This window comes from Sapajus apella, unplaced genomic scaffold (genome assembly GCF_009761245.1).
Source record: "Sapajus apella isolate SASKATOON/1434 unplaced genomic scaffold, GSC_monkey_1.0 scaffold91, whole genome shotgun sequence".
NCBI classification, from domain to species: Eukaryota; Metazoa; Chordata; class Mammalia; order Primates; family Cebidae; genus Sapajus; species Sapajus apella.
Genome location: NW_022437031.1, coordinates 7,808,306 through 7,821,293, shown reverse-complemented (window position 1 = coordinate 7,821,293; position 12,988 = coordinate 7,808,306). Strand labels below are relative to the sequence as shown.

Here is a 12,988-nt window from a genome sequence, read left to right as displayed (position 1 = left end):
ATAAAGGGCTGTTGAATTTTGTCAAAGGCTTTCTCTGCATCAATGGAGATAATCGTGGTTTTTGTCTTTGGTTCTGTTTATGTGGTGAATTACGTTTATAGACTTGCGTATGTTGAACCAGCCTTGCATCCCCAGGATGAATCCTACTTGATCATTGTGGATAAGCGTTTTGATGTGCTGTTGCAATCGGTTTGCCAGTAGTTTATGGAAGATTTTTGCACCTATGTTCATCATGGATATTGGCCTGAAGTTTTCTTTTCTTCTTGAGTCTCTGCCGGGTTTTGGTATCAGGATGATGTTGGTCTCATAAAATGATTTGGGAAACATTTCCTCTTTCTGGATTGTTTCTAATAGTTTCAGAAGGAATGGTACCAGCTCCTCTTTGTATGTCTGGTAGAATTCAGCGGCAAACTGATGTGGACCTGGGCTTTTTTTGTGTAGTAGGCTCTTTATTGCTGCCTCAACTTCAGACCTTGTTATTGGTCTGTTCAGGTTTTCAACTTCTTCCTGGTTTAGGCTTGGGAGGATGCAAGTGTCCAAGAATTTATTCATTTCTTCCAGGTTTACTAGTTTATGTGCATAGAGTTGTTTGTAATAATCTCTGATAATGGTTTGTGTTTCTGTGGAATCTGTGGTGATATCCCCTTTATCGTTTTTTATTGCATCTATTTGATTATTCTCTCTTTTCTTTTTTATTAATGTGGCTAGTGGTCTATTTTGTTGATCTTTTTGAAAAACCAGCTCCTGGGTTTATTGATTTTTTGAACTTTTTTTGTGTCTCTATCTCTTTCAATTCTGCTCTGATCTTAGTTATTTCCTGTCTTCTGCTAGGTTTTTAGTTTTTTGATCTTGCTCCTTTAGCTCTTTCAATTTTGATGATAGGGTGTCGATTTTTGATCTCTCCTTGCTTCTCATGTGGGCATTTATTGCTGTATATTTTCCTCTAGAGACTGCTTTAAATGTGTCGCAGAGATTCTGGTATGTTGTGTCTTCGTTCTTGTTGGTTTCGAAGAACACCTTTATTTCTGCCTTAATTTCATTGTTTATCCAGTCAACATTCAAGAGCCAGTTGTTCAGTTTCCATGAAGCTGTATGGTTCTGAGTTAGTTTCTGAATTCTGAGTTTTAATTCGATTGCACTGTGATCTGCGAGACTGTTTGTTATGATTTCCGTTCTTTTGCATTTGCTGAGGAGTGATTTACTTCAATTATGTGGTCAATTTTAGGGTACGTACGATGTGGTCCTGAGAAGAATGTATATTCTGTGGATTTGGGGTGGAGAGTTCTGTAAATGCCTATTTGGTTTGCTTGTTCCAGGTCTGAGTTCAAGTCCTGGATATCCTTGTTAATTTTCTGTGTGGTTGATCTGTCTAATATTGACAATGGGGTGTTAAAGTCTCCCACTATTATTGTATGGGAGCTTAAGTTTCTTTGTTAAGTCATTAAGAGCTTGCCTTATGTATCTGGGTGCTCCTGTATTGCGTGCGTATATATTTAGGATCATTAGCTCTTCTCGTTACATTGACCCTTTTACCATTATGTAATGTCCTTCTTTGTCTCTTTTGATCTTTGTTGGTTTAAAGTCTATTTTATCAGAGACTAGGATTGCAACTCCTGCTTTTTTTTTTTCTTTCCATTTGCTTGGTAAATCTTCCTCCATCCCTTTATTTTGAGCCTTTGTGTATCCTTGCATGTGAGATGGGTTTTCTGGATACAGCACACTGATGGGTTTTGGCTTTTTATCCAGTTTGCCAGTCTGTGTCTTTTGATTGGGTCATTTAGCCCATTTACATTTAGGGTTAATATTGTTACCTGTGAATTCGATCCTGCCATTTTGATGCTAGCTGGCTGTTTTGCCCATTAGTTGATGCAGTTTTTTCATTGTGTTGATGTTCTTTACCACTTGGTATGTTTTTGGATTGGCTGTTAACTGGTTGTTCCTTACTATGTTTAGTGCCTCTTTCAGGAGCTCTAGTAAAGCAGGCCTGGTGGTGATGAAATCTCTGAGTACTTGCTTGTTCGCAAAGGATTTTATTTTTCCTTCACTTATGAAGCTTAGTTTGGCTGGATAGGAGATTCTGGGTTGAAAGTTCTTTTCTTTAAGGATGTTGAATATCGGCCCCCACTCTCTTCTGGCTTATAGGGTTTCTGCTGAGAGATCTGCTGTGAGTCTGATGGGCTTCCCTTTGTGGGTAACCCAACCTTTCTCTCTGGCTGCCCTTAGCATTATCTCCTTCATTCCAACCCTGGTGAATCTGATGATTATGTGCCTTGGGATTGCTCTTCTTGAGGAATATCTTTGTGGTGTTCTCTGTATTTCCTGGACTTGAATATTGGTCTGCCTTGCTAGGTTTGGGAAGTTTTCCTGGATAATATCCTGAAGAGTATTTTCCAGCTTGGATTCGTTCTCTCCATCGTATTCAGGTACACCTATCAAATGTAGATTAGGTCTTTTCACATAGTCCCATATTTCTTGGAGACTTTGTTCATTCTTTTTTACCCTTTTTTCTCTAATCTTGCCTTCTCATTTTATTTCATTGAGTTGATCTTCGACCTCTGACTTCCTTTCTTCTGCTTGGTCAGTTTGGCTGTTGAAACTTTTGTATGCTTCACGAAGTTCTCGTGTTGTGTTTTTCAGTTCCATCAATTCACTTATATTCCTCTCTCAGTTGTTTATTCTTGTTAGCATTTCGTCAAATCTTTTTTCAAGGTTCTTAGTTTCTTTGCATTGGGTTAGAACATGTTCTTTTAGCTCACAGAAGTTTCTTATTACTCACCTTCTGAAGCCTGATTCTGTCAATTCATCACACTCATTCTCCATCCAGCCTTGTTCCCTTGCTGGTGAGGAGTTGTTATCCCTTGTAGGAGGAGAGATGTTCTGGTTTTGGGTGTTTTTATCCTTTTTGTGCTGGTTTCTTCCCATCTTTCTGGATTTATCCACCTGTCGTCTTTGAAGTTGTTGACTTTCAGATTGGGTCTCTGAGTGGATGTCCAGTTTGTTGATGATGAAGTTTTTTCTTTCTGTCTCTTAGTTTTCCTTCTGACAGTCTGGCCCCTCTGCTGTAGGTCTGCTTAAGTCCACTCCATACCCTGTTTGCCTGGGGATCACCTGCAGCGGCTGCAGAACAGTAAGGGTTGCTGCTAGTTTCTTCTTCTGCTGTCTTTGTCCCAGAAGGATACCCGCCAGATGTCAGTCTGAGCTCTCCATTATGAGGTGACTCTTTGGATATATGGGGTTCCGGGAGCTGCTTCGGCAGTCAATCTGTCCTTTATAGGAGCTCAAGAGCTGAGCTGTGAGCTCCGTTGTTCATTCAGAGCTGCTGAGCAGGTACGTTTAAGTGTACTGCCAGAGAACTCATAACCCCCCCCCCGCCTTTTGTTTTTTTCCCAGGTGCTCTGTCCCAGGCAGTTAGTGCTTTATTTATGAGTTTCTTTTGTTCTGCTGCTTTTTTTCAGGGCTTCTCTGCGCAGTGAGGAGGCAGCTTAGTCACTGTCTGCTTGTAGAGGCTTGCTGAGCTGCTCTGGGCTCCACCCAGCTGTCGTGTGAACTTCCCTGTAGTCCTTTTTATACGGGTGGAGTTTGAACTGCCTCTACAATGGCAGCCCACCTCTATAATTGCGGACTCTCTCTGTAATGGCAGGCTTCCTTGGCAATGGCGTGCTGCCTCAGCAATGGCAAACTACCTCCGTAGTGGTGGACTGCCTTGGTAATGGCGGACGCCCCTCCCCTCCAGAGCTGGACTGTACAGGGTTCAATTGTGCTTGCTGTGAAACTCTCAATTGAGAGCATTTCCGATTGCTGTTTTTTTGTGGGGGTGGGAACAGCTGAGCCTGATCACCTGGCTCCCTGTCTGAGAGCCGTTTTTTGTTTTTTGTTTTTTGTTTTCAGTTGAATGGTTGACTCTGTCTCCCAGGTGTTCCAGTTGCCTGTTGAAAAGGTGCCAGGATATGTGTGATTTCCCTTGTGGTAACCCACTGTGCCAGCTGAAACAGCCGCAGTGAGATTCGTGGTGCTTTTTTTGCCCAGGAATCTCCTGGCCTGGCTTCTCATTTTAATCAGTCTTTTTTTAATCAGTTGAAAGGGCAACTCTGTCTCCCAGGAGCTCCAATCACCAGCTAAAACGGCACCGGGACCTGTGTATTTTTGTATGGAGAACCGCCATGCGAGGGCACCGGCAAAACAGCTGCACCGGCGAAAACAGCTGCACCGGCTAAACCAGCCAGGCTGGTGACCGGCGGTGCTCCTCTGCCTGGGAATCTCCTCGTCTGTGGGCAATAAAAATCTGTCTGGAAATGCAGCGTCCACTCACCCTCCGTGCTTTGGCTGGGAGCTGCAATCCTGAGCTGCTCCTAATTGGCCACCTTGGATCCCTCCTTTTTTTTTCTTTTTTTTTTTTTTTTTTTTTTGATACGGAGTATTGTTCTGTCACCAGGCTGGAGCACAGTGGTGCAGTCTCGGCTCACTGCAACCTCTGCCTCCCGGGTTCAAGCAATTCTTCCACCTCAGCCTCCCGAGTAGCTGGGACTACAGGTGCATGCCAAACGCCTGGCTAATTTTTGTATTTTTAGTAGAGATGGGGTTTCACCATGTTGGCCAGGCTGGTCTCCACCTCTTGACCTCGCAATCCACCTGCCTCAGCCTCCCAAAGTGCTGGAATTACAGGAGTGAGCCACTGTCCCCAGCCGAGTTAATTTTTGTATAAGGTTTAAGGAAGGGGTCCAGTTTCTGTTTTCTGCATATGGCTAGCCAGTTTTCCCAACACCATTTATTAAATAAGTAATGCTTGATTTTGTCAAGTTTGTTGAAGATCAGATGGTTGTAGATGTGTTGTGTTATTTCTGAGGCCTGTGTTCTGTTTTATTGGTCTATATATCTGTTTCGGTACCAGTACCATGCTGTTTTGTTTACTTTATAGTTGTAGTGTAGTTTGAAGTCAGGTAGCATGATGCCTCCAGCTTTATTCTTTTTGCTTAGGATTACCTTGGCTATACGGGCTCTTTTTTGGCTCCATGTGAAATTTAAGGTAGTTTTTTTCTAATCCTGTAAAGAAAATCAATGGTAGCTCAATAGGAATAGCACTGAATCTATAAATTACTTTGGGCAGTGTGGTCATTTTTACAATATTGATTCCTCCTATCCATGAGCATGGAATTTCTTGCCATTTGTTTGTATCCTCTCTTATTTGCTTGAACAGTGTTTTGTAGTTCTCCTTGAAGAGATCCTTCACATGCCTTGTAAGTTGTATTCCTAGGTGTTTTATTTTCTTTGTAGCAATTGTGAATGAGAGTTCACTCATGATTTGGCTCTCTGCTTGTCTATTATTTGTGTATAGGAATGCTTGTGATTTTTGCACATTGATTTTGTATCCTGAGACTTTGCTGAAGTTGCTTACCAGCTTAAGGAGTTTTTGGGCTGAGCTGATGGGGTTTTCTAAACATATATTCATGTCATTTGCAAACAGAGACAGTTTTACTTCCTCTCTTCCTATTTGAATATCCTTTATTTCCTTCTCTTGCCTGGTTTCTTTGGCCAGAACTTCCAATACTGTGTTAAATAGGAGTGGTGAGAGAGGGCATCCTTATCATGTGCCAGTTTTCAAAGGGAATGCTTCCAGCTTTTGCCCATTCAGTATGATATTGGCTATGGGTTTGTCATAAATAGCTCTTATTAATTTGAGATATGACAGCTTTTATTTTTTTTTTTATTTTTATTTTTTTTGAGACGGAGTTTCGCTCTTGTTACCCAGGCTGCAGTGCAATGGTGCGTTCTCGGCTCACCGCAACCTCCACCTCCTGGGTTCAGGCAATTCTCCTGCCTCAGCCTCCTGAGTAGCTGGGACTACAGGCACGCGCCACCATGCCCAGCTAATTTTTTGTATTTTTAGTAGAGACGGGGTTTCACCATGTTGACCAGGATGGTCTTGATCTCTTGACCTCGTGATCCCCCCGCCTCGGCCTCCCAAAGTGCTGGGATTACAAGCTTGAGCCACCGCGCCCGGCCTGATATGACAGCTTTTAGCAGGAAGGGGTATTAAATTTCATTGAAGGCCTTTTCTGCATCTATTGTGATAATCATGTGGTTTTTGTCATTGGTTCTGTTTATTTGATGGATTATGTTTATTGATTTGCATATGTTGAACCAATCTTGCATCCAAGGGATGAAGCTGACTTGATCATGGTAGATAAGCTTTTTGATGTGCTGCTGGAATTGGTTTACCAGTATTTTATTGGGGATTTTTGCATCGATATTCATCAGGGATATTGGCCTGAAATTTTCTTTCTTTCATTCTTTTTTTTTTTTTTTGGCTGCGTCTCTGCCAGGTTTTTGGTATCAGGATGATGCTGGCCTCATAAAATGAGTTAGGGAAGAGCCCCTGTTTTTCTCTTGTTTGGTATAGTTTCAGAAGGAATGATGCCCACTCCTCTTTGTGCCTCTGGTAGAATTCAGCCATGAATCAGTTTGGCCACGGGATTTTTTTCGTTCGTAGGGTATTAATTACTGCCTAAATTTCACAACTTGTTGTTCGTCTATTGAGGGATTCGACTTCTTTCTGGTTTAGTCTTTGGGAGAGTGTATGTGTCCAGGAATTTATCCATTTCTTCTAGATTTTCTAGTATATTTGCATGGAGGTATTTATAGTATTTTCTGATGGTAGTTTGTATTTCTGTGGGATCAGTGGTGATATCCCCTTTATCATTTTTATTGTCTATTTGATTTTTCTCTTTTTTCTTCTTTATTAGTCCAGCTAGTGGTCTAATCTTTTCAAAAAACCAGCTCCTGGACTCATTGATTTTTTGAAGGATTTTCTTTGTCTTATGTCCTTGAGTTCTGCTCTGATCTTAGTTAGTTCTTGTTTTCCACTAGCTTTTGAATTTGTTTGCTCTTGCTTTTCTAGTTCCTTTTATTTTGATGGTAAAGTGTTGATTTCAGATCTTTCCAGTTTTATGATGTGGGCATTTAGTTCTATAGATTTCCCTCTTAACAGTGCTTTAGCCATGTCCCAGAGATTCTGGTATGTTCTCTCTTTGTTCTCATTGGTTTCAAAGGACTTCATTATTTTTGTCTTAATTTAGTTATTTACCCAGTAGTCATTCAAGAGCAGGTTATCCAATTTCCATGTAGTTGTGTGGTTTTGAGTGAGTTTCTTAATCTCAAATTCTAATTTGATTGCACTGTGGTCTGAGAGACCGCTATGATTTCCATTCTTTTGCATTTGCTGAAGAGTGTTTTACTTTGAATTATGTGATTGATTTTAGAATAAGTGCTCTGTGGTGCTGAGAAGAATGTATATTCTGTTGATTTAAGGTGGAATGTTCTGTAGATGTCTATTAGGTCCACTTAGTCCAGAGCTAAGTTCAAGTCCTGAATATCCTTGTTAATTTTCTGTCTCATTGACCTGTCTAACATTGACAGTGGTGTGTTAGTCTCCCACTATTTTTGTATGGGAGTCTAAGTGTCTTTGTAGGTCTTTAAGAGCTTGCTTTATGAATCTAGCTGCTCCTGTATTGGGTGCATATATATTTAGAATAGTTAGCTCTTCTTTTTGCATTGACCCCTTTATCATTATTTATTGCCCTTCTTTGTCTTTTTTGATCTTTGTTGGTTTAAAGTCTGTTTTATCAGAGACTAGAATTGTAACCCTGCTTTTTTTTTTTTTTTTTTTGCTTTCCATTTGCTTGGTAAATATTCCTGCATCCTTTTATTTTGAGCCTTCGTGTGTCTTTGCAAGTGAGATGGGTCTCCTGAATACAGGACACTGTTGGGTCTTGACTCTTTATCCAATTTGCCAGCCTGTGTCTTTTAATTGGGGCATTTAGCCCTTTTACATTTAAGGTTAATACTGTTATGTGTGAATTTGATCCTGTTATCATGATGCTAGCTGGTTATTTTGCTCATTAGTTGATGCAGTTTCTTCATAGTGTCATTGATCTTTATAGTTTTGTGTGTTTTTGCTGTGGCTGGTACTGGTTTTTCCTTTCCATGTCTAGAGCTTCCTTCAGGAGCTCTTGTAAGACAGGTCTGGTGGTGACAAAATTCCTTAGCATTTGTTTGTCTGGAAAGGATTTTATTTCTCTTTCTCTTATAAAGCTTAGTTTGGCTGGATGTGAAATTCTGGGTTGAAAATTTGTTTATTTATAAATGTTGAATATTGGCCCCCACTCTCTTCTGGTTTTTAGGGTTTCTGCAGAGAGATCTGCTGTTATCTGATGGGTTTCTCTTTGTGGGTAACCTGACCTTTCTCTCTGGCTGCCCTTAACGTGTTTTCCTTCATTTCAGCCTTCGAGAATCTGACAATTATTTGTCTTGGGGCTGCTCTTCTCGTGGAGTATCTTAGTGGTGTTCTGCATATTTCCTGAATTTGAATGTTTGCCTATCTTGCTAGGTTTGGCAATTTCTCCTGGATAATATCCTGAAGTGTGTTTTCCAATGTGGATCCATTCTCCTTGTCACTTTCAGGTACAGCAATCAATCGTAGGTTTGGTCTTTTCACATAGTCCAATATTTATTGGAGGCTTTGTTTATTCCTTTCCACTCTTTTTTCTATAATCTTGCCTTCATGCCTTATTTCAGTAAGTTGATCTTCAATCTCTGATATCCTTTCCTCTGCTTGATCAATTCAGCTATTGATACTTGTGAATGCTTCACAAAGTTCTCTTGCTGTTTTTCAGCTCCATCAGGTCATTTATGTTCCTCTCTATACTGGTTATTCTAGTTAGTATTTCCTGTAACCTCTTATCAAAGTTCTTAGCTTCCTTATATTGGATAGAACATGCTCGTTTAGCTCCGAGAAGTTTTTATTACCCATCTTCTGAAGCCTACTTCTATCAATTTGTCAAACTCATTCTCCGTTCAGTTTTGTGCTTTTGCTGGAGAGGAGTTGCAATCATTTGAAGGAGAAGAGGCATTCTGGTTTTTGGAATTTTCAGCATTTTTGTGCTGGTTTTTTGTCATCTTCGTGGATTTATCTACCTCTGATCTTTGAGGCTGATGATCTTTGGATGGGGTTTTTGTATGGTGGTCCAAAAGGATATTGATGTTGTTGCTCTCCGTTCGTTAGTTTTTCTTCTATGATTTGGGCCCCTCTGCTACAGGTCTGCTGTAGTTTGCTGGAGGTTCACTCCAGAACCTGTTTACCTGGGTATCACCAGTGGAGGCTCCAGAACAGCAAAGATTGCTGCCTGCTCCTTCCTCTGGAAACTTCATCCCCGGGGGGCACGGGCCTGAAGCCAGCTGGAGCTGTTCTGTATGAGGTTTCTTTTGTCCCCTGTTGGGAGGTCTCTTCCATTCAGGAGGCATGGGGGTCCAGGACCTACTTTAGAAGGCAGTCTGACCCTTAGTAGAGCTGTAGTGCTGTGCTGGGAAAATCCTCCTTTTGAGGATCAGCTGCTCTCTTCAGAACCAGCAGGCAGGAAAGTTTAAGTCTGCTGAAGCTGCACCCATAGACGCCCCTTCCTCCAGGTGCTCTGTCCCAGGGAGATGGGAGTTTTATCTATAAGCCCCTGACTGGGGCTTCTGTCTTTCTTTCAGAGATGCCCTGCTCAGTGAGGAGGACTCTAGAGAGGCAGTCTGACCATTGCTGCTTTGCCACACTGTGTTGAGTTCTGCCCGGTTCATCTTCCCCTCTTCTTCTTCTTCTTTTTTTTTTTTTTTTTTTTGAGTTGGACTTGTGTTCTTGTTGCCCAGGCTGGAGTGCAATGGCATGATCTCAGCTCACTGCAACTTCTGGCTCCCAGGTTCAAGAGATTCTGCTGCCTCAGTCTCCCTAGAGTAGCTGGTATTACAGGCATGCACCATCACTCTCAGCTAATTTTTTTTGCATTTATAGTAGAGACAAGGTTACACCATGTTGGTCAGGTGAGTCTTGAACTCCTGAGCTCAGGTGATTAACCCACCTCAGCCTCTTAGAGCACTGGGATTACAGGTATGAGCCGCTGTGCCCAGCCATAAGGAAACATTTTCAAAATTTTTCAAAACTGGAAATTCAAGTCAATATAAATAAATGATTAGTAATTATTTTACCAAAAGTGTTTTTTAGAAGAAGTTAATTTTGTTAAGTGATGAATAGATTATACAAATCTGACCATTTCAGTTACCCTGTAATTTCAGCTGAGCAAATCTCTTTTTCAATGGACTATTAATCAGAAATGGTGTTAGCATAGGTAAAATGGCTGCTGACATCCAACATAAAGGTGACTAGCTCAGTTATTTGCACAGCTGCTTTTTAAAACTTGGGTATGTTTTACGCTGAAATAAACTAGAGAAATAGATGTTATAATTATGCAAACTTCCCTGTTTTCAGGGAAAATGAGTTATATAATGAAGTTGTCTGTATTTTCTAAATTATACTTTTAGAACTGTTATTACATCTACAGAAAAGAGTATATTTAGACCAAGTGTGGTAGCTCACACCCATAATCCTAGCGCTTTGGGAGGCTGAGGTGGGAGAATTGCTTGAGCCCAGGTATTTGAGGCTGCAGTGAGCTATGATCATGCCACTATACTCCACCTTGGGCGAGTGACACAGTGAGACCCCCTCTCTACAGAAAAAAAAATATATATATATTTAGAATGTTTCACATTTTAGGAGAAAAATCTAAAACTATTCTGATTTCCAGAGATTTTGTCAGATGTTGAATAGCTTTAAGTCAATTGAATTTAGAATTATTCTTTTGTTAACATGGTATACACAAGAGCATCATGTGGAATCAGGTATTTTTAGTGAGTCTTTGGGACTTAAGACCTGAAGAAATTAAAATTAAGTATTAAATATCTCTCTGGGCTGGGTACAGTTGGTCATGCCTGTAATCCCAGCACTTTGGAAGGCCGAGGTGGGTGAATCACTTAAGGTCAGGAGTTCGAGACTAGCTTGGCCAACATGGTGAGTCCCCATCTCTACTAAAAATACAAAAATTAGGTGTGCATGGTTGCGCAGGCCTGTAATCCCAGCTACTCTGGAAGCTGAAGCAGGAGAATCATTGGAACCCAGAGGTGGAGGCTACAGTGGACCAAGATCGTGCACCACTGCACTCCAGCGAGACTCTGTCTCAAAAATAAATAAACAGGAACAAACAAACAAACCCATTTGAAAGTGGGCAAAGAAGATGAACAGACACTTTTCAAAGGAAGACATTTATGCGGCCAACAAACATATGAAAAAATGCTCATCATGATTGGTCATTAGAGAAATGCAAATCAAAACCACATTGAGATACCATCTCACGCCAGTTAGAATGGTGATCATTAAAAAATCTGGAGACAACAGATGCTGGAGAGGATGTGGAGAAATAGGAACACTTTTACACTGTTGGTGGGAGTGTAAATTAGTTCAACCATTGTGGAAGACAGTGTGGCGATTCCTCAAGGACATAGAAATAGAAATTCCATCTGACCCAGCAATCCCATTGCTCGGTATATACCCAAAGGATTATAAATCATTCTATCATGAAGACACATGCACACATATGTTCATTGTGGTGCTGTTTACAATAGCAAAGACCTGGAACCAACCCAAATGCCCATCAATGGTAGACTGGACAAAGAAAATGTAACACATCTACACCATGAAATACTATGCAGCCATAAAAAACGACGAGTTCGTGTCCTTTGTGGGGACATGGATGAACCTAGAAACCATCATTCTGAGCAAACTGACACAAGAACAGAAAACCAAACACTGCATATTTTCACTCATAGGCGGTTGATCAACAATGAGAGCACTTGGGCACAGGGAAGGGAACAACACTCACAGGGCTAGGTGGGAGGGTGGAGGGGAGTGGAGGGGAGGGACGGGGGGGTCGGGGGAGGATGGGGAGGGATAACACCGGGAGAAATGCCTGATGTAGGAGATGGGGGGATGGAGTCAACAAACCAACGTGCCATGTATGTACCTATGCAGCAATCCTGCAGGATGTACACATTCACCCCAGAGCCCAAAGTACAATTAAAATAAATAAATCTTTTACTGAAGCATTCAGTAAATGATTCTTATAATAAGTTTCAGGTCATTTTCTTTTGAAAATTCATTTTTTAAAAAGGGCTTTATAATTTTTATTTTTAATAACAACAAAACTGGCTTCCTTTCAATCTTTTCTATTTGTTGGTGTATATAAAAGGAGAATGAATGTTTTGTGTTTATGGTTGTTTAATTACTGTTTTGCAGTACATTATGTTGCCTGCAAGTTGCTCAGTATGTGTGAAGCCTCATTTGCCTCAGAACAAGGTATTCAACGACTCATTATGGTAAGTCTTAATTTAGGAGAAAATGGAGATGCAATGAGATGGTCGCTACTTCTATGAAAATGGTTAAAGTTAGTATGAAACTGGAAGGGGGTTGAATCTTTTAGTGCTATCCTTTTTTGTTGGTGTTCCTTTTATAATGATATATTTACTACAGTTAAAGTTCTCAGAATACTGTGGTTATTACAGTGGTTTAGTGAACCAAATGCTGAACTTACCATTCTGGGTTGATGATTTATTTTTTACTTTTCTCACCTCTCACTTGATAGAGTAACTGTTTCTTCATCTAAGGTAATGGTATTAGTTCTAAATGAGTTTTTCTAATGAAAAATTTGAAACACTAAGTAAATAAGGAAAAGAGTACAGGATTTGAAGCCTGAAGACCTAGGTTAGGTCTGCTGCTTACTAGCTATGTGACATTGGAAGATTACTTAGTTTTCTCATTTGTAAACTGAAAATAGTAATATCTACCTTACAGTGTTACTGAGTTAAAATTAGAGTTTTTGTGAAAAATGCTTTGTAAACTATAAACACATAGTGGTAGAATTTGTTCATGTAAAATTCTATGACAGTAGTCTGATAAATCTTGTATCATATATAATATGATAAAACTGAGTTGAACTCAGGGTTCACCTTGTGTGTTTTCCTTCTTTCAAAGATTGTAGCCACTCCAATGCCTTCACACAGTTATATTTTGTACAGCTTTTAGGGTTGTTTAGAGTGGGATGGTCAGTTTGAATTGAGCTATTCC

General features: G+C 40.5%; 1 protein-coding gene across 1 annotated transcript in view; it reads left to right on the top strand.

Annotated features, from left to right (window-relative positions):
• Positions 1–12,988, top strand: part of TEX11 (testis expressed 11) — a 325,387-nt gene that overhangs the window by 21,998 nt on the left and 290,401 nt on the right. The window contains exon 4 of the mRNA XM_032255765.1: positions 12,161–12,240. Within this exon, the coding sequence (XP_032111656.1) occupies positions 12,161–12,240 (80 nt within the window). The remainder of the gene's footprint in view (positions 1–12,160; positions 12,241–12,988) is intronic.